We start from the raw sequence: 22,140 nt of genomic DNA, 5'->3' as shown, positions 1-22,140 counted from the left end.
CATTTCTTTATAATCAGTGTTCAAGCTCACCTTTTGATACTCAGTCAGTCCAAAGTAGGCCATGGCGGCCAGATTGCGCTTGGCGCTGGCCAGCATCACGCGATCCCTCTCATGGGCGGGCATCGAGGACTTGTTGTAGCAACCAACAAGGGCCAAGTCGGCCAGCATGCGAGTCTGCCGGTTAGCCGCCAGATTCGACTCACAGCCGGCGAACTGGTCCAGGTCCACGTCCAGCCAATCCTTGCCTTTGTAGCAGGCAGGGAGCTCCGCGGCAGAGGCCTGGCGACCCAGGCACCAGTGCCGTGATCCCTTCCAGGTGGCTCCACGCCTTACGTGTCGATACTCGGACATGTAGCGGGCAATTGGCTCACGGAGCAGCGAAATGTAAAAGTATCGCCGCTTGGCAGTCTCGCCCTCATTCTTGTCCAGCTCCACGTCCACGCAGCTGGTCAACTCGGTCCAGTCGGCGTGCAGGCCACACTTCCAGCCCGTCGAGTAGCGGGAGAAGAGCCAGTTCTCATTGCGATGTGGCCGGAAGCAATAGCAACGCTTCCTTTGCCGCTGGCACTCGCAGGGACGCTGCAAGGGATAGGAAGCAGAATGAGTAGAGAAACTAGTTAGGATATTAAAGTCAATCTCACCTTGAGGTCCAGATCCCTGACCAGATGGCGGCCAAACGAGGTGCCGCCCGTTTTCTGGATATGCAGAAAGACCATAACATCATGGCCATCCATGTCGAACTGAAAATCATCGTTCAGCACATCCTCGTAGCTCAGCCCGGCATTGGCGATGATGTTCTGGGGGGCAGAGGCTGATGCAGATGAGGATGCCTTCGATGCCATGGCCGTAATACCGTTGGAATTGCCATTAATGCTGTTGGCCTGATGGAGTGGGAGCTCATTATAGGCGAGTATATCCGATGACTGCAGTAGCACGGCGCGTTTGGATAGGGCGCATACCTGTGGTTAAAGTGAAGGGAAAGCGGTGTTATATATTTACAGGATCGAATTTTGTTGTACCCTTAAAATTGCAACTCCCTCTGCACTCCCTATAATCATAAGCTGAGTGAAGCTTCTGTTTTAAGGCCATTATTTTATTTTACATTTTCTCTGTCGGAAATAGCCTTAAATTAAATTTATTGGCTGTTTGTTTTCAGCATTAATTAAATGCACATCGAGATTAAATGCATATTTCTGGTTCGACACAGGTGGGCCCTCCAACCGCGCGGAACTTCATTTACCGGCGTTGTGGAAAGGCAAGTGAAAATTTCCCACTCAACTGGCTGCATTTTCCTCCTTTTTTTTCTCTCCTTGTCGGTTTGCACTTTATTTGCTGGGCGCCGGTATGCGCCATTTTATTTATGGCACGTACTCAAGGCTTATTAAAATCGAACAAGGGTTTATCCCTTTTCATTGCACTCACACCAATTAAGTACCGTATATGAGCGATGTGAGTAAATTTAATGTTTACTTTCGATAATATTAATGGCTGCACACTGGGAAAGGGTTTTGTTTGCTTATATGATGGGTATTAAAAATATGATGGCATAGTTTCAGGCTGCAAAAAGGATATTGCAGGGGACTACGATAGAGTTGGAGGGTTTGGGAAAAGGAAAGTCTTATTGGAGTATGTGTATTTTCCACTAATTGGACCTATATAGATTCAAGTGGGAAACATTTATAGGTGCACCACTGTGAAATACCCGGTACTCAAAGAATTTTGCATTTCAGAAGATAAAAGCGTTTTCCAGTGATACGCCCCACAAATGTAAAAGGCCTTATGCAATCATCTTTTCCATACTTTCCATATTGAAACCACGTTTAGAGACTTTGATAAATGCCAGCGATATGAAAATAGAACTTTCCACCTTTAGTCCAATACGATTATAATTAAAAGTTAAAAGTATGTCCCTAAACGTACTTTTTACATATGTATATACAAACTATACATATAGTATCTATCCTCAGATGTTCTTGTTGTGTCCCTGTTGGAAATATTCAAATACAATCTAAGATTGCAACATATTTTCATCTCAAAACTTTCTAATTAGAACAAGTTTTGTCCCCGGCAGTTTCCAGTTGTTGCCATCATTATTTGCAAATTTTCCGAGCTGACGTCGATGGCAGATAAAACAAGACCTCAGCTGTCCACAAGTCGGGACATATACAAACTAGATACAAAACCAGATAGGCATGGATACATACATAGTTCCGAGCAATCAAACTAGACAAAAGTTTCTCGATTAAAATGAGCAACTTTTGTGAAATTCTCTTATCTGACAATTTCCGCTGCTTAGCAGGGACCAAAATGAGCAAAACACGCAACAAGAAACTGAATGGACGGGAGGGGGGGAGGAAAAACAACAGAGCGGACAGAAACCGAGGAAAACTCAGCTCATTAAACAATTGGCAGGCGGGCGGAATCGTTGTTGGTCATAAGGAATTAAGCAACCTCCAAGGGTTGCCATGGTCCTGCTTTCATTTCCACTACGTTTTTCCTATCATTGAGTCTCTCTCTCTGTTTTTTTTTTTTTAGCAATAAGTGTGTGTGAGAGCATCAGTGTTGGTAATAAGATAAATAAAGGGAAGTTAAAAAATACAAGTTTACCTAAAAGAAAGGTAAATACGGCATACACTGTGATTACTATATTTTGCAAATGAGAACAGCTGCAGGATATCCCATTATAGAACACGTTCCTTTATACCTTACATTCCTAGGGAAAATATCAAAAGTGGTAGTTAGTAATACCATTTGTGTATAATGCATTTAATGAAACATTTATTTAAAAACTATATCACTAATTTCTTAATCAAACGATCTGTGAATTAAATCAAGTCGACTATTCTAAGTAAACAAATAAAAGAATACTTTGCTTTTGTTTTTGGTGTGTAGTAAACCACGAATAAACTATATTATTATATTTTGTAAATCTAGACAGAATATTCCTGATTAGTTCTATAAATAATGCTTAGATTATTGTACCTTTTAAAGTAATTTCCCTATTATAAAAACAAAAAGCACATTAGTCCGAAAAAAAGATCAATTTGGCAGCACTGCGACGAAGCCTGAATGCGTGTAAGCTTGTTACCATAAAAGTTGGCCATTTAAATGGCCGGAAAACCAAGAGAGCTGCAAAAAAAAGAAAGGAAAATAATGCACAGCCAAAGAGGTGTGCTGCCCTGGGGGAAAGAAAAGTTTTGAATTTATTGTGGCCACCGCAGCGCAGCGATTCGATTATCAAAAGGAGAAAGCGAAGGAAGAGGAAAAGTTCCCCTCTAATTCTCTCAACCGGATCCGGGGCTATCGCTGGGGTCCTGTCCGGAGGCTCCTTACCGTAATCCCCATTTGTGGGTCTGCTTCGATTTATTTGTTTCTGATATATTGCTGTCAAGTTGTTTAGTGGCTTAAGTCAGTTTACCAGCACTTGAAAAGAGCTTTAAAACATTTGCAACGCCTGTAAAGGGCATTAGAAATGTTGAACAAGTGCGACATACCGACAGACAGAGGGCAATGCTTAATGACACTCCATAAATTAAAACATAATAAATGTATATGGAGCACGTAAATACGCATTAAATACAATTTGGGGCCGCAGAAAAAAAAGTGAGGCGAAAATCCACCACTAATGGGTAATTTAATTTTATTTTCGGTGCTTCGACGACGAAACTTAAATGAAACTGTGGCCCAGCAGCCGCAAACAATAAAAAAATAATAATAATAACAGTTTTGTGTATGCCAGCAGCATCCAGTGTGTGTGGATCTGAGCACTTTGCCGGGGCTTTAATTGCTTTTATGCCTCCACATAAAACTCCGCCCTCAAAATGTGTGTGTGTGTGTCCAGTCTTGTGCAATAATATAATAATACTCATTTTGTGCTAAATTTGTTAGAAGTTTATGTGCACACACACACACACATATTCCTGGCGGAAGTATTAAAATTTGATTTAGCTTAGCGGAAATGCAAAAATGTATAGCATGCTTTTCGGCCAGTTGAATTTTCGGAAATCAAATTCAGACAATTATAAAATATGCAGAAAATGTTGGCAAACCCAGAATATTCACAGAATTCTAATGGAAAAAGAGGGATTAATGCAAAATAGTTGAAATTACTCGGAAGTAAACATTTGTAGTAATGTAATGCAATTTCTAATTGAACAGGGACTCTATTCTCTTGATAAAAGCTTGTCATGTTTCGCTTTTTTTAGACAATTAAATAATATATAATTTACTCTTTCAGCGGGTTAAACAATTCCGGTTTAAAATTATTGTTTTGATTGGCTGATTTTTTTTTGCCGATAAAGATTTAATCTAAGCTAATTATTAAAAGTCAATCGTCCGTAATATCCTTTATATTAATTATGCTCTTCCCTAGAATTTAAATTCCTTTTACAGAAATTAAATAAATATATATATTTTATTTAATGATTCATGTTTAACCATTGTCAAAAAAAAAAACAGCTTGTTGAAATAAAATCCTCATTACTTTTGCCCTATTTATTATGGCTGCCAATCACTTTACTGGAGATTATAGCCATTAAAGTCAACAAAGAAGCCATTTAACTCCCACAACAGTACGAGTACCACAAAAGCTCGTAGCAATAAAAACAAGCTGAAAATATAAAAATGCAGAGCAATAATTTTCATTCATAAACCAAAGTGCAAGCAAACAACAAATGTCGCATATCAAATGTGGGGGCCCCAAAGTGAAAGACCGAAAGTAACGGCGGCTAAATTAATATTTATGTGGTGGTCGTTGGTGGAGAAAAGAGTCCTGGCTGAGATTTAAGATTGTATGCTTTATGAACTCGCGGCAGCTCAGAAAGAAAGCAAAAAAAAAAAAAAAAAAACCCATCGGAGAGAAAAGCTGAGGAAAAAATTCCGTGAAAAGTTCCCCTTCTGAAATGGGGTCAGGACACACAGACAGCGTCGTAAATCTCGAGTACCCGCAAAAATCAACAATAAAACTTTCGCTGCTAAAAACATAGAATTCCCAAGATACAATTTTGTGCTTTTGTCATAAAAGGAAAGAGACTCGTCCACCGAGTGGATGAAATAGCAATAGAAACCGAGTACAACAAAGTACGAGGCAGTAAAACTTCAGTTGCATGTAAATTGACAAAGGCAAAGGAAGATGGAAGGAGCAGAGTTATATCCTGGTCTCATCCATTGGCTTTATAGCTTCTCAATTAATTTTAAGCCAATAAAAGATCAATGAAAACTTTGTAAGTAAGGTATAGATTATGTATCTATTTTAATCCGAGGTTATGCCACTTCTTTTTCTGCGTAAACCTATCACCCTTTAAGGACCTTATTTCCATAAAGGAAGTGGCAGCGGAAGAGGACGCTGGGAGGTGTCGCATTGGTGGTTGGGCACACATCGGTTGGTGTCATCGTCTCGCAAATATCCGAAACTGCATCCGCATCCCAGGTGGCACAGGCTAATAAAGCGGCAAAGCGGCTCGTTGACGAAGGGTTGGGAGCAAGTTGGCTCACGGCATGGCAGGCAGGCGCGCTCCTCATGATCCCCGCAAGCTGTTAAGCGAAAGGGGGATGGAACTCTGTTTAGGAGCTACTCCTGGGGTTTGTTTTCCTTTTTCGCTCACCCACGTCCATTTAGGGGAACCCCACTGCAGCCCCGGAGGAGTAGCAGGAACACCCCCAAGGGTATTTGCGGAACCAACATGGACAATGGGTGAGAGGTGTCGGTTCCCGGACTTGTTTTCCCAAAACAAAACTGAGGCTAAGCTTAGTTCAGTTTGGAGATTTCAAGCGAATATAATCGTTTTAGGGGACAATTAGTTACGTTTTGGTCAAGCGATTTAGAACGCTTAATAAAGTTTCTTAAAAAAGTAAACTTATTGATTGAAGAAATATTTTATTAATACCCTTTTAGAGTATTTTCAAAATAAATTCAAAAGCTTCTATTTATATGAAAAGGAGCCATTTCCGACCCTATAAATTATATATATGCTTGTTCAACCTTAACAGCAGAGTTGATCTAGCCCTGTCCGGTGGAAAAATTAATTTCCTAATTTTTTTCAAATTTTGAAAATCGTTAAAATTGTCAAAACTTGACATAAAATTAAATTTTATATATTTTAAACCTGAGAACATAAACTTGTTAGCCCACACACATAAAAGCTTTCCGTATTTAAATTAATACAATGAGATTTTTATCTTTGATCAAAAAAATTGTCAAATAAAAATATCGATAATAATCGATTTAAGGAATCTATTTCCGTTTCGATCCTAAAACTCAATTGCAAACTTTATGTTTATAGAAGCTTCGAAAACCGTAGTAAGTTTAATGTTCTTTTTTAAATCGAAAAGAATTAAATTTTCAAGATTTAATATAGTTTTGTTTGCTTAGTCTTGCTTTTCCTGATAGCTTAACTGAGCACAGTTTTATATTTTTTTCTCCATAAAAACCTAATTGCTTGGCTTTTCCCTCTATTTTGTTTAAATACCATGGATAATTATGTTAAACTATTTTTTCCCCTTAAATATTTGCACTGCAAATACCGTTTAATACTAATTAATTGAATAGTTTCCCTCCTATACGGATTATTATAACTAACAAGTTAAAATAAAAAGCTATTAATACCATTAAATTATAATAAAAACATGTATTAAATAAAAAATAACACTGTATAATTAATTGATGTGGTATTTTAGCAAATAAAAGCACAGACAGACATTCCACCGCCTGTTAGCCATTAATTCAGCAATTATTTGCATCTATTTTGGAGCCAGTTAAGTACACTCGAAAGCCAAATTCCGCTGCATTTAATGGTTTGAACCGTCATTGGTTAGCTATAAATGTTGAGAGCATCCGCTTTGACAATGGCCGGTCATTCCCATTCCGATGTCCAACAGATTCCCAGGATAAAGGGAGAGAGACATAGAGAGAATGAGAGTGACCCAGGACCAAGGCGCTGTTCAAACTGTCGTTCGGACAGGGAACCAGAATCCCCGTGGGTTTAGTCTCAATTCCCCTCCCTTTCCCTTCCATTCCAGAAGATAAAACCTGGCTGGTTTTTAAAACGGAAATGGTGGAAATGGTAAAAAAAAGGCGTACCTGGCCGAGAGCAGGTGATAAATGAGGGTAGGTTGGTTGGTTGGCAGGTTGGGACCTGCATTTGATTATCGTTTAAACAAATATGCAGCTGAAATTGCGGTGGCGAGTGAAATTTACAATGAAAATTGTGTAAATTGTGGGCATTACATTTATGAAGTTTTGGCATGCCACCTGAGTGGGAGTTTGTATAAATATACATATGTGTACCTGGGTTTAGGCCAAGTCACGCTATTAGTGGGCAGTGTAAATATTTCATTGCCTACCTTTGTGGGCTGTGCAATTGCTCTTCCCGGAGGGCAATGTTTGGATTGGTCCCCAATCCCCAACAATAGCTAAGGGTGGAACGAGTGAATCGTTGGATACATTTCAATTAAAGGATTTTTCCGCTTCTCGGGGGAAGGAGAAACAACAAAAAAAAAACGGACTGTCAAATGCTCTGGCAGGCAATTCGGTTAAAAGGCGGCCGGAGCTCACGGTTTCGTCCATCTTTTGAAGAGCAAAAACCGTTGACAATTTGCATAAATAAACCATTTTAAATTTTTTGTGTAGCCTCCCCACAACTGAACCCTTTTCTTCTTTTTTTTTTACCCAAATTTTTTCCCGAGACTGTTAGTTGAACGATTGAGCGAGGCAGCTAATATTTTTGCCCTTTTTTTTGTGCCAACGCTCAACAACAGCAAGATGGAGGAACAATAATAGCGGCAGGATCTGTGGCAACAGCAGGACACAGATTGCGATGATGGGGCCACATGGAGTGAAAGAGCATTTTTAGTTTGGCCTTTTTCCTTTCGTAGCTGAGATGTGAGATGATGGAATGCGCTAAGAGGGTCGTCCTCAATGCTGCTATAATTTCGAAGAAGCCATGGTAAATGAAATATGGACGGGTTTGAATTGGCCATCAAGTGAGCAGATCCCTTCGACTAAGGACTAAGGACTAAGGCCTGGGATGTATCTGGATGGGAAAAAAGGAAAATAAATTGATTCGCTTCGAGTAGGGGAAGCTCTCTCTTATGATGTCTGTGATTTTGCAGTGCCAACAGTAATTTCCGCACCTTTTTGACGTTTTCCTGTTTTCCCTTCGCCCTGACCACATTTTCTGGGCTTCTTGCTTCGTGATTGAGAGCTTGTTGGCTTTCAAATATTTTGTCATTTCATTTATCAAGTGTCATTCTGGGGCCTGGGTCTGGGTCTCTGCGACCTGTCACGTATAACTATTTCTGATTCGGAGGAGCATTAAATCATTGACAGTTGCTTGTGTTTTCAATGGTTATTCTATTACCTTCTCCACAAGGAGAATTATGGTTGTGCAATTTATTATTTCTCTCATCCGTTTCGCCTTTTTTCAGTCCGTTTTGTTTTGCCTAAGAGACCGAAACGTTGAAAGCTAATCTATTTTAAGTGGCTGTAAAGCCTTCAAGGATGTAGGAATGTGTCTTGTGTCTGCGTTTCCTTAATGAAATGTAGCATAATATTTTCATTTCGACCAGAGCCCCGTGTGGGTATGTGTGATAAGCGTGTAAATCCCCAAAAATAGCCAAAGACAAGCACAAATCCCACAAGCATATATGATGAGGACGGGCAGTGGGAGTGGGAGTGGCTCTAGCTCCGAATGTGGCTCCAACTGTGGCTGTGGCAAGATGAGGAGCTGGTGGCGACCAATGACCATAAATCCGAGTAAAATGTATTTTGACATTTTGCACGCAAAGCGTGTTGCAGAAACTAACTAAGCGTGTGCGGGCCCGAGCTGGGTCGGTCTTCTCTTCACAAACGAAAGGTCATTCCAATGATGATGAGAAAGGACATCAGGGCAGGACTTCCCATGAAGTGTTAACATGCGATAACAGCGGCAACGAATAAAACACAATGAAGCGCAACTGATGAGGATGCGGTGAATGGGCATTCGAATGCGGGGACCTTGATGATGATGCCTAATGCGAATAGAAAGACCCCAAATCCCTACCAAACCCAATCCCGAATCCAAGTTCAAGTCCGACAACGAAGCCCCCAAATGTCGAAACTGAAACACACAAGTTAAATCGTTTCTGTTTTCTGGCTAGATTTTTTGGGGGAAGTAAATGAAGTGAAATGGCTCGAAACGAATGATAACAGACCAATCAATGTATATATTTTTCTTATACTTTCTCACCTGACTAAAATATAAATATATCGAATTCCTGAATTTAACTAACTTTAAACTTGAAACTAAACATTATATATTCATTTTTACACTTTTAGAAGTAATTTGAACTAAGAGTCTTTATCTTCCAGCGACATGCTTCGTTCTTGGCCCACAAAAACACATTTTTAATTACCTTTTCTTTTTTCTTGTGTACACTGCATAAAATGCCAACTTTATTTCACAAAAGCAAAAAAGGGCAACAAAAAACATGTTGGCAGGATCTCAAGCTCTAACCAGTAAACATTTTTTCACGCTCATAAACTCGGGAGGAAAATTGTTTCGGCTACTGCCTCGGTGTGGGTGAGTAGCGTAGAGAGTGTGACATAATGGCGGTGCCAGGCTGGGCTGGTTGGGAAATGGAAAAGTTGGAGGACGAGGACCGGACCAAGAGGAGCCAGCGGGACCAGCAGTGGGCGCCTTGGCCGCACTGTCACGGTCATAAAAATGTGCAACGTATTTCGTATGGCGCTACCTTCGCCCACACACTTTCGGAGCTAATAATAAGCGAGGCCATGGAAATGGTTTTAATGCATAGGGAAAACACAAAAAAATAAGAGGAGGGAAAAAAGAAAAGCTCATGGAAACAATTTTCTTGTTAAGTGGGCTTTTGGACTTTACATTTTACTTGCTCCGGCAGGCAACTGTTTCACATTTGCCTTTATTGTACTCAAGTTGGGGCGTAAATTTAAATGAAACACCATTTTTTGTTGCCTCATTTTCCGCGGACACAGGACGCCGTTTTTCATGTACTTCCGCTGATGATGCCAGGTCTGGATTTACATAAGGCTTTAAGCGGAAGTCCCTGAAATCATAGGTAATACCCAAGCCCAGACAGACCAGGATCCTGAGGCTGACAGATAAGGTAAGCTACTACCTCCTGTCTGCGGTCCATCACAGGAATTTGAATATTAAATTGGAGCGGGATAGGTAAAAGGAATCCATTTGGGCATGAATTCATTTGGCCTGAAAATGGGATCAGCTGAACGGAATACACAATTTCCGAGGCATAAAGCAGAGCTTTGACATTTATCTATAATCGAATTGTGTGTCCTTTTTCCCTATTAATTGACTAATAATATTATTATTTCATACTCGGTTTTTTTGCACAGTTTTCCGGCTCGTCTGCCGCGGACATGATGATGTGGGAAAAAAACTGACTGGAAAATGATATTTTTCATATACAATTTAATACGGATATTTCAACTTTGAGCGTTTACAGCCGTGGCCTGTTTTGGCTCTGTCATCTTTTTGCCACAATTCAATTTTCGTGCGACATTTGTTTTGGCAGGACATGAAAAATGGTCAAATGTTTTTCTATAATGCGATTTTCCTTAACGTTTTCTTTTATGTGCTTTGTGTTTATGTGTGCGAGCGAGTGGCTTGAAAATGCTGATTGAAATGTCACCGAAAAAAAAAGATTGGAAAAACAACAGATTTGTCCTTTTTTCTTTCTGTTTTCTTTTTTCCTTTTTCACACAGCATTTTTTTTTTGTTTTTTTTGTCCCTGCCTGCCTTTTTATACGCTTTTATTTTAGTCCTGTTTCTGGTCGGTTTTGTTTCGTGTTTGCAGCTGATTTGATTTGGCTTTCGGTCATTGTCCTGACCAACTCTGTTCTCCTTCTGCTAAGCGTTCGCACTTTAATCAAAGAAGAGAAAAGAATGCTCCGGCTAATCTGCTAAGCGTTTTGTGACCCTTGGGGGATATGTTTTCCTGTTGTTATTATTATTTCTGTTGATGCCGGATGGAGCACTTAACGTATTACCCCATATGCCAGGATGCCAGGATGCCAGTGTTGCTTTCGGTCTGATGAATCATCATAACTAAACACCACACAATGTTACTTAATTGAGATTTTGCTTGTAATTGAAACCGAAAACTAAACTTGCTCTTTGTCTGGCCATCAGAGCACACCCACACAGTGTCCAATTATAATTTAATTAAATTCGAAGCACTTTATATGCAACTATTTTCGGCCCCAACACATACCACACCGCATCAACATTGCTGGCAGTCCGGCATCTCAAAACTCTGAAGCTGGAGTCCTGTCAGTGGTCGGTTTTTGGGGCCAAATGCCGGGCACGTTTCCTTGTTTTTGCATATGTAGCTCTTCTCCACTTGGGAAAATGCTCCTCACTCTAAAGTGCAGAAAATATGCCATGAAATATGGAGTTAAAGAACTATAAGCCTCTGCATTGGTACTAGGAACTTTCTTATGTGTCTCTAGAGGACTCTGTTTACTCTATATAGTTCTTTAAACATTTGAATTCGATTTAAATTGCATTTTTACTAGCAGTGCATGCCTGTTGCCTCTCACTATGTGCAACAATATGCCACAACAATGAAGCGAGTCGTGCAGCAGGCCGTGCAACGAGGCGTATGAGTGTTGACTGCCGTGTGAGATGGATCTCTGTGTGTGTGTGTGTTTGTGTGTGTTGTGGGGGGTAAAGGGGCGTGGCAGTTCGCTTGGCTTATTATGCCGTTGCATGCAAGGCCGCACCAAATCATAACGAATGACAGAACCCATTGTGAAACAGAGGGAAAGCAGCCACCTGCCGGTTAGCTTTAAAACCCAAGTAAAAAAAATCAACAAAAAACAAGTATTCCAAAGAGAAAGCCCAGCTGCATTGAGTCACTTTACTTTAGTTTATTACTACGAGATAAAATATATTCCCACACATTTGCTTGTGGAAAATTTTTGTAGAAAAAACAAACAATGCGATTGCATTGCTGTTATTATTATTGTTCAGTTTCTTGTTGTTCTTGGCTCAATTGTTTGCCCATTCATACACCTAGACATTGTCTTTCCTTCCTGGCCATTATTTGACTTGCTCCCATTTCGGTCTGTGCCTTTGCCTTTGCCTATTTATTTATTTATTCTCCTAGGGACTAGAAACAGCAAGCCTTCTTTTTCAGTTCTTCCCTTAATGTGTTTATATAATAAATTTTGACTTTTCTTTCACACACACACACAAACCCAAAAAAAGGGTGCTCAATGAGAGACAAAAAGCTGTCAAAGTCGAAACTTTCTACAAAAAACAAACAAAAAGCAGGTGACTCTAGATATTGCTCATACGTGCCGTTGGCTGACACGACAACTGCATACCCTGCCTCAATGTTTTTACTTGAAATTACTAAAACAAAGTGGGAAAGAACTTAGGGTTACCCCTCATACTTTTATCACAGCTACATCCTTCAGCGGTTTTGGCCAAAATATGCTGGTTGGCTCCATATACATTTTGGCTTGGCATTGCATGCTATTCTTTATGTGATTTTATTTTTTATTTTGTGTTTTTGCCACTGCCATTCCACTTCACGCGTGCTTATCGCACACTCGTGAGGTGCTGACCTCGAGTGGCTCGTAAATAATAGCAGCTGAAAGCGCAAATAACTCACACTCGAAATCAGGCAGCTCGACATCTAAGACATGAAAGCGGCTACAATAATAATTGCAATTATCCTCCTTCTGCCGGCTAGCCAGCAAAGGTAACTTTCAACGACATCCCACCTAGGATTACCTGGATTAATTACGAAAAAATATTTAAGCTCTGCAGGTATGGAACGGAAAGTGCTGTCGTACAATCCCACCTATGAATTTTGGTTCTTTATGCCAACTGGCAGACCAAGTTATGTGCCTCAAAGCGTGAAAGACGTTTATTGGAAAACCAAATCGGTTTGCTACACCGATTTTTGGTTTCACTGCGGGAATGGTAAACCAATAGCAGTGTAAATTGATTTGTTACTGGTAAAAATATAAAACATTGGATGTGCTTAATGTGATCGTGCAGAAACCTTGTATTAAAAAAGGTATTAAAACGATATTATTATACATCATTCATAAATAAATAATGATTTTGAATCAATAAGAGTGCAAACTATAAAGACATTGTAATGTAATTTAGATAGTTTATTGTAAGGTGTTTGTCTTAAGACCTTATAGGGTTTATGAGTACAGATTACGGGTATATACGATTTGTGATAGGGATTATCAGCTGAGTTAATACGCACAATACTTTCTAAGTACAAAGCTGTTACCATCCAAGAAAATTTATAAAATGTCTTAGCAAGCTTGAATTTTATCCTCCCCAGTTTCTTCCACGATACAAATTTTATATTTCGTTACTATTTATGATTTATCCTATTTTATTTCGAAGTTATTGCCCTATATTTTGAGTAATTTGGGAAACTGGAAATCTTTGGTCCTTTAAGAAATTGTCCAATTATTTTGTGTGTTTATAGTTATTTTATTTGATGTATTTAATAAGCTGCTTCCTATAAGCAATAACTGAAGAAGATCCTTATCAATATCTTTAAAGTTAAAAAAAATAGCTTCAACTCTAACAAAGGTGAATAATTAACTCTCTTTTTTGAATAACAATATAAAAATTACCTAAACAATTGGCATTCCAGAAATCTAATATATGAAATGAAATCTAATATAAGTAGTTCTCTAATAGAAGTAGAGTCTAAAAAATCTAATATATGTAGTTCTTTGAGACATTGCAGGGCTAACAGCAGCAAATATGGCTATTCTCATTTTGAATAATTTAATTCAAATTTACAGATTTATTTTGCACATAACTAAATTTGACTCAATTAATACTAAACAGAAAATGAATGTGCAAAAAAAAAGAACTATAGTTTTTAGTTATTGCAACGTTCATGTGTAATGAACGTGATTGCAAATTTATAAGCAAATAAATTGTGATTTAAAATCAGCTTAAAGCCTCAACTTGATTATTATAAATAAAACATTTAAAGTGCCTATTTTATAATCCAAATTGTATTTTTAGTGCATTTATTGTAAATCTGATAGAGGATTAAATACATGAATATGACTAATGATAAAATCACAACGAATTAGTTTTGTTTTTTATATTATAAAGAAAAAATTGTATAGTGAGCTTTGTAGGAATATAAAAATGTGCAGAGCTTTGCTTATATATTAATTAATTAGCTTAATAATTACCTTATTAACTACGTTTTAGGTATTTTGATTTAGCAAACGTATACTATGAGTTCATTATATTGTTATTAAAGCTGAATTTAATATTTTATTTATTTGTTATGCAACCTGAATCTAATGATTTTAATTTACTCATTTTCCCATTATTTATCATTCGCCATTTGTGGGGTGTGTACATGTTAAAGAGTCTTGATGATGAAAATTCAACTTGCAGTTGGAATTATTATTAATATTATGTTTACTTTGGCCAAGGTTTGGACAAGAATGGAAGCGAAGGGAGCCAGGGAATCGGCACAAGCAGACATTTTATTGCATCGCCGTGGGGCAGAGACTCTGTGAAATAGAGTCCTTCCGAGGAGAGAACATTATGATTCCTCATATACAGTTTCCCAGTTTCGCAGAGCTCGTGTGCATTTATTTTTTTAACATTTGTATTATGTTGCATCACGCAGAGGAAATGAAATATGAAATAATTTATGAATCAAGGCGATGGCCAGAGAGAGATAAGAGGAGGAAGTGACAGAGGAAGCCGCATCAAAGCAATGCCATTGCGCAGTCAAATTTATGATAAATAACCAAGCTATATGAAATGCAAAACTACAACGAGTATTTGTATATACATATACGTATGTATAGCAGGAAGTTTGAGCTGGAAGCGATTGTTTGGCTTTTCCCGACTGGCAAAAACTTTCCCAAGCAGGAGAATGAAGTGCGTGGAAAATGAGTCATTTGTTGTAGTTGCTGCAGGCGTTGGCGTTGCTCCTTTCGCACAAATAACAAGTCAAAAGTGAAGACAAGTTTCCCGACAATCCCCGAAATCCAGCCAAGAGAGTTGAGCGGAACAAAGCCAAAGGAGCTCGGAAAAAGTCTCAGAAATGTTGAGACTTGAGAATGCTGTTGCATGTTATGTTTAAATACATCACTTGTCTCAGTGCATTTTAGCTTTGAATTTCATCCATTCAAAATTTTAAACGGCTCCAGAAAGTATGCAACACTTTGGGGGGCATCACGTATACGCCATGTGGGTTAAGAGATTCAATTATAAGTTATGTTAACTAATAAGTTTTTATGAATATTTAAGGAAAATCAGGAACGAGAGATGTGTGCGACTTATTTGATTATTTTTCTTAATGAAAATCTTAAGAGTAATACAATTATTTAAATTATTATTTATTTTCTTTCTTTGATGGAGTCTATTATAGGCAAAAGTTTTCTAAAAAAATATAATTAAAACTTTATGGAAATTTCCAAATACATATATTTTTTCAATCAACTTCTCGGAAAGTTTTTGTGGTGCATCAAAAATATATTTCAACTTATTTTAAACAAATCGAATTGGCATTCTGACTGGTAAAAACTTTGAACCAAATGGGAAAACTAACTGCCAACTAAATGTCTGCAAATCAAAACATATTTGATCGGAAAAAAATCGGTTCTTTGCTGGGGGAATTCACCACATATCTCTCAGGCTCAGACAAAGTGCCAACTAATCTCAGTTTTTTTTGTTAGCTTTGCACACACACACACACACACACATCGGAGCCAAAAAATTGAAATTGTTGCCGTGTGGGGGGGGGGGATATTGTTCACTAGTTTTTAGTTTTTCAATGTTTTCAATTTATTTCGACAGGTTTTAATTTTGGCAGTTGAAATGACTTTCGGAATCAAATTCTCTGAGCGGCTAAAACGATTTTATTTCATCTTTCATTCCACAAAATATTTCTTCATTTGTGTGAAACTATGGCCAGTATCAATTGACTTTGCTTTAAATTCATGGAAAATGAAAAGAAATACTGTGGATTTACGTTCATTTCATGTTTATACAACACGCTCATAAATATTTATGAGCATTATGATGCAAAAATGCTGCAACATAATCAAAAAGCTGAGCATTGCAGGGAGGAGAACCACCAGCAACCAAAGCCCAATGCAATCAAATCAGGCGAGATAGAGGTGATGAAGGACCCGCTGGCGGGTCTTTCGAGGAGCACAAGCAGCATCCTTACGAGCAGTGTGAAAATTATACACCGCTGACAATAAAAGACAGCCACCCGGAGTGCTGGCGGTTGAATGCAATGTCATAAAAGATTCCTTGTCTCGCATTTCCTTCCTTCCTTCCTTCCACAAATCGAAGAAGGCAGCGTGATGAAAAAGGTGAAGTGTACATACAGGTGCGATGGATGGATATCCCCCAGCTCACAGCTGGTCAACGTCAATGCGACAAATATGCAAAATATACAAAAATGTCGATGAGCTGGGATTGCTTGTGCGTTCAAATGGGATTTCTGAATACCAATTTACGAGAAATCAGCAAGGGAAATCGGAAATGTAGAAAGTCACCAAGGAAAGTAGTGATGATGAGCATCGAGAGTGTGAAAATAGCAAATCAGCTCAATACTTAAAGGATAATGCAGCGAGACCAATTAAAAACTAATTAAGAAGTCAAAAAATTTTATATATTTTGTATTAATTGAACCATTATTTGTCTAAAAAATATCTAGTAGGGGTTTTTGGATTTAAAAGTTCAATATTCACTAGCATTTTACCCCGTTAAGATCTGAATTTCCTTCGCTTAACTATATATTTCCCATACATCCTCAAAATACCTATCATTTATTTTAATCCCCATTTTGAGGTATTTAAGATGAATTAATCTCAAACAATCGCATAACCCCAGAATTCCTTTGCATACCAAAATGAAAATTTTATCTTAACCAAAAATAAATCTCCCCTGGTATGCATCATGATTCCTCCTGGGCTTCATTTTCAATTGCTAGCCATAAAGTTGGAACCATAAATAGCCGCAAAAATGTTGGGACAATCCTCATATGGAAGCCAGCGCAGAAGAATGCTCCTCACGGATATTTATTCCATTACCGAGCAAGTGACTTTTGTTTTCTCCTCGCCGCTGTTGCTGTCCAGCACAATGAGCTATTGCCCTGCGACCGGACCGGGATTGGGAAGTGACTTTCGCCTCCTCCGGCTCCTGCTTGTGTTCCTGTTCCTGGTCCCATTCCGGGTGGGATGACACCCTCTCCCCTGTCCGGTTACCATTCGTTTTGCGGACGGAAATTTACGATTTACACGTATGCCAACTGCAATGGCAACTGCAAATGGGAATTTGGGGGCAAGGATTTGGGGAGTCATTGCTGCTGGTCCTGCTGCTGCTGCTCCTGATGGTGGTTGGTGGCAACGATAATGGTTTCCAGGCAGCGACTGTTTTCCCTGTTGTTTTGGGATTGGTAAAAAGAAGCAATCGCTTATAGTACAACAATGGCAAGAGAGCTCCGCGGTATGCAATAGCAGTCTCAAGTATATCCAGCACATGCCACACATCAAGCTGAGAGACCAACAATTATTGCCAAGGCTGACAACAATAAAGGTGGGGGGTGGAGAGAGATGGCATTGAAATTCAATTTCATTGTTGTGCGGAAAAACAGCACCACCAAACACGGTTCCACGGCGGCAGTCTTGGGTGCTGCTGCTGCTGCTCACTGCTGTTTACACAATCATTGTGTTTGCATGGCCAATGCATTTTTCTTGTTCGCCTCTCTCTTGAAAGGAGGAAAACCAGAATGGGTAGGATGAAACCGTTGCCTTCGCTGCAGATTTTTGATTTATCGCAACGCACGTACCAGGAATTCGAACTGCTTCTGCTACTGTGCTGTGGTTGTTTCATGCAAATTTCTACTCGGTTTTTCCTCCTCTATCTGCTTTTTTTTTTGCCTAGCATAGGAGCAGCAAATTTGGTCCTGTGCTGGGGAAAAAGAGTTGAGCCAGCAATTAACAAAGGGGGGAGAAAATCTATTGAGGGAATTCAAGCAGGAAATTAATGATGCTAAAGTTGATAATGGGGAAATGTTGGGGTTGTTTAATAAACAATTTAAAATCATTTTCGTTTCAAGATATACAAGAATTCTGACCAAACTTGAAAGCAATCGTAATCTGAAAATGTTCTTTAAATATTTGTCTCTCCGGTGAGGCTGTCTCAAATAAAAACAAATAAGAAATAAAGAAAAATCAAACAAGGCATGCAAGTTTTATTATTTTTGAAATCATTTTCAGGCGTCAGAAAACCTGAATTTAAATTTCAAGTCACTACACTCAACAATCTCTGCTGAAAACTTTAGGATGTGTCAGAGACTTGGTCCCTGCTTTGATTTCCTGTGGCCTTAGCATGTATTGGTTGTCATTATCAAACCGAAAGGTCTATTTACCATTTAGGTTCAAAATGGCCCGCAATTTGGGGTAAGGCAAGGAGAAAGGCAAGGACCTGGAAAGTGCAAAACGAGACGAGAAACGGGAGAGAAACAACCAGGGGGGAAGTATGCAAATTTTTCCAGCTTTTGTCTACTTGGCTGGGGATATGTTTAGCTTTGGCCTCCCCTAGTATCTAGATGTGTATGTTGTATGGGTCCTGATCCTGGCGTTGGTCCTCCTTTTCCCCTTGTAACGAGTCCTTGTCTTTTGGTGGCTGGTGCCATCAGGTGGACGCATGGCTGGTGCCTCGTTTGCTGATGCATATCATGATTGCGGCACTTGTAAACACGGAGCCCAGGGTCGGTCGAGGAGCAGTGACAGCTGATGGACCGCAGAATCAATATGCATTTGAATATATGGTGGGAACTGGGGGAGTTTCCACCGCGGAGACCGCCACCGGAGACTGCCATCGCCGTCAGACAAACACACACAACTTTTCACGCACGTGACCCCACGTCTCAGTTTTTCGACATTTATTTTTGCCCTTATGCAGTGGCAAGGAACTTCCCGAAGGGGAACCATTTTGAATAAGAAAGCAAGAGCTATTTATTCCTGGGCACGAAGGGTATTGTATTTGTATAACCTGTGTCGGTAAATCTTCCCGCAATAAGTTATTTTGCCTAAAGTTTCTTAGTTTTATTACTATTTTTCTTTTTCTTTTAGCTTTTATGCAGGGAAAATGGGGTAGAAACTACACTTGATGAAGGTAGCTGAAGCAAGCATCTTTTTCATAAAATTTGTAGTACCCTCGGTCTATTAATATTTCAATCAAATGTATATATTATACATATTTTCTTGGTATTTAGTAAACCTCTAGAAAGCTCTTTCTGTAACGATTTTATAGGGTATTCTACCGTCGAATTTCGCATTTCTTTTTCGTAAAGTTTCCCCCCACGTATGTGAGAGGGCCCAGGATGCTGGCCAACAACATTTGCATAAGAAGTGACTGATGGCAGTCCGATGGGAGACAGGTGGAAGAATATATATCAAGAGCCAAACTTAATTATACACACTGCTGCTGCTGCTGTTCCTGGCAAAACAGTACGAAAAGCAAATAGGGCGCAAAAAAAGGAAAGGAAAGGAAATCCCAATTCAGCTTGAGCAGCATCAGCAAGTCCCAAATCCAATAAATAAAAACAGACGAGGGAAATGCTTGCCATGTGTGAAGAAGCCAATGAAAAGTCATCATAATAAGCCTGGGGAATACAGAACAACGGCAACAAATTAATGGAAACCCAAAGGCGTCGCGTCTGTGACACATATTAAAAAGGTTTTCAGGAGAGAGGCTTAGATGGTGATGTGAATAAATGTAATTAAAATAGGGATCCTGCTGGCCAGATGATTAATTAACGATAATAAATGCCTACTCTGGTTGTTAGCATGTGTAATTTCGAGAGAGAAATGGCATAATATAAATGGCTCTTTTGAAGTATCCGAAATTCATTAGCAAACACATTGACTGTACGGTTGGGTAATTAAGAGCAAGTTCATTAGTGGCAATCTATGGATTAATTGATTATGCAAATAATGTCAGGTAGATGCAATCAGCAAAAAGGGCCCATCCGAGGAGAGAAATGATTTGATTAACTCTTTCTGCAACTTGTATTAAGTAGAAATCTCTGCTCCATGAGCTCCATGGGGATGTTGAGCAATTAGTTCTTTAACCACAAACAGCACAAAGTCAGACAATACCCCGAGCAATATTAAATGATGAGCCAGACGACGGTGGGCCCTAAATTAAAGCGAGCAAGAGTAAAGTAACCCTTATCTAACAAATTGCTTTGGCACTGAGCGACGACCGAAACTAATTAAAATCCTAAACTTTTACCTGGGATACCGTCGACTGACTATGGCCCAACTATTCTTATATAAAATCCCTGTCATGACAACCGACGAACGACGACGAGAACGGGCTCCCAACTTTCCCCTTGGTTTTAGCCAATTTGAAGCCAAGTTTCTCTCTCCGCGGGCATACAAAAGTTCTGGCAATAATACCGAAAACAAATATGTTGGGGGGAAAAAACAAAAGCCCGGAAAGCGGGAACCCAACGCGAAACTATGTAAAGTTTTTAATCATGGAGCGGCAGGCGTTGAAATCAAAATCAAACGGTGGCGCAGAGTGGGAAAAACAACTTGCGACAAGCCAATTAAAATTTACCACAAGGCGGCTTACACGGCGTATGCGTAACATTGCCGCACGCCTACAAACAAAAAGCGATTTCAGTTTATTAAAATTTAATTTACCATCCCAGAAACATGGCATGGCCGAAAAGTTCAGTTCAGTTCCTGAAAATATTTTTCTCTCAATTTTGGGTTTCGTGTTTCCCTTTTTTTTCAGCTCTTTGAATATTGAGTTTCTGCCCGCAAGTTTCGGAATTTTTGAAGGCTTTTTTTTGTACTAGTTTTTCGTTATTTGGCACTTGAAAACTTTTTTGGCCAAACAAAAGGTGGGCTTCACATTTTTCGTTCCCCAGAAAAAAAATAATGAAAGTTTCTTGCGCTTTTGAATATCAGCGCCTGCGGTTGAATGAAGCCTTTAGAACCCACTCACACTCTCTTTTTTTCCAGCAACAATAAATGAGTAGAGATTGTGGGTTGTGAGCTTCACGCCGAAATTTTCAAAAAGTCTGTCAAATGCAGCCAAAGTTTCACAACTGTAACAGCAAGACAAATTTATGCTGAAGGATAAAGAAAAAATAAGTTTGAAAACTTGTTGGGGAGAAAAATCTGAATTGCATTATATATTGACTTGGTATTGTTGAAAAATCTCTAGGAAATTAATAAATATGATAATAAAATGAGCAAAAAAAGCAAGTTTAAGCTGAGTAAACTTTCCCTTTGGCCCCAAAAGGTAAACGAAAGTAATTCGCCCTTTTTGCAGTTTAACGAAGTAGAAAATGCCAAGGGTTATTAAATTTTCAAATTGAAAGGCAATTTTTCGTTGAGCAGTAAACTAAAACTAAAAATCTCTGGCAGTCGTTATGAAACTTTAATCAATTTAATTTAAGAAGCTCAGTGAAGTCGAAATTGATTCCTTTTGTGATCAATATTGACTTAGTTTTTGTTCAAAAGTTTCCTGCGTAATCTGGCCTCTCTTGGTTGGTCAATTTTTCATTCATTTTCCATATCGTCTTGGTGAGCATTCTTTGTGGTCAAGGAAATGGAATTAAATTACTTTTCACATACCAGAAGAGTACTGATTTCTCTTTGGCTGTCTTCAAGGACCCTTTGCCAATTGTCAAAGAAGGAATCTTTTGCTTCCAGCCAATCCAGTCGAGTGTGTGTATGTGTGTGTGTGTGCATTGAAGTTGTACAAAAGAGCAACAAACAACCAGAAAAAGAAGCTGAAGCAGAAGAAGTCATATCAAATAATGCACATTTGCGCTTCCGCTGTAAAAATGTCGAAAGGATATAGACAGGACCTGCTCCTGCTACTGCTCCTGCATTGACTCGCACAATATTGGCTGAGCGCGTTTTTCGCCTTGGCAAGTGTTTTAAAATAAACAACTTCAGTGTAAATTGCCTTGGGCAACATCTTTTGACTTGGCTCACTCACATGGCAGAGCTGTGAGTACACAGAGCGAAGCTATTAATTTTATAAAAGAAAAAGCAAACTGTAATATATAACAGAAATTACTGAATACTTTGAAGTAATATCT

General features: G+C 39.0%; 3 protein-coding genes across 5 annotated transcripts in view; 1 reads left to right on the top strand and 2 right to left on the bottom strand.

The window, feature by feature from the left end:
• Nucleotides 1-22,140, bottom strand: part of Hs6st (heparan sulfate 6-O-sulfotransferase) — an 84,418-nt gene that overhangs the window by 10,354 nt on the left and 51,924 nt on the right. For both annotated transcript variants that reach the window (XM_086831695.1, XM_086831696.1), the window contains 2 exons: nucleotides 642-959; nucleotides 31-579 (listed from right to left, as the gene is read on the bottom strand). In XM_086831695.1, the coding sequence (XP_086687821.1) occupies nucleotides 31-579; nucleotides 642-959 (867 nt within the window). The remainder of the gene's footprint in view (nucleotides 1-30; nucleotides 580-641; nucleotides 960-22,140) is intronic.
• On the bottom strand, nucleotides 5,266-5,740 carry LOC110188711 (uncharacterized). Of its 2 annotated transcripts, none has more exons than XM_020958521.2 (2): nucleotides 5,608-5,740; nucleotides 5,266-5,532 (listed from the first exon to the last, which is right to left on the bottom strand). In XM_020958521.2, the coding sequence occupies exons 1-2, from the start codon at nucleotides 5,681-5,683 to the stop codon at nucleotides 5,309-5,311; spliced, it is 300 nt and encodes a 99-aa protein (XP_020814180.2). In that variant the 5' UTR covers nucleotides 5,684-5,740; the 3' UTR covers nucleotides 5,266-5,308. The 2 variants fall into 2 exon arrangements, with proteins under 2 accessions (XP_020814180.2, XP_086687823.1); XM_086831697.1 differs by having other exon boundaries at nucleotides 5,604-5,724.
• LOC110183660 (uncharacterized) lies at nucleotides 12,590-13,125 on the top strand. Its single transcript, XM_086831698.1, has 2 exons — nucleotides 12,590-12,741; nucleotides 12,802-13,125. The coding sequence occupies exons 1-2, from the start codon at nucleotides 12,683-12,685 to the stop codon at nucleotides 12,983-12,985; spliced, it is 243 nt and encodes an 80-aa protein (XP_086687824.1). The 5' UTR covers nucleotides 12,590-12,682; the 3' UTR covers nucleotides 12,986-13,125.

This window comes from Drosophila serrata, unplaced genomic scaffold (assembly GCF_035046125.1).
Source record: "Drosophila serrata isolate PLE 108 unplaced genomic scaffold, ASM3504612v1 contig_241, whole genome shotgun sequence".
Lineage (NCBI taxonomy): Eukaryota > Metazoa > Arthropoda > Insecta > Diptera > Drosophilidae > Drosophila > Drosophila serrata.
Note: the sequence above shows the minus strand (reverse complement) of the source record. Positions and strands in the feature narration are given on the sequence as shown.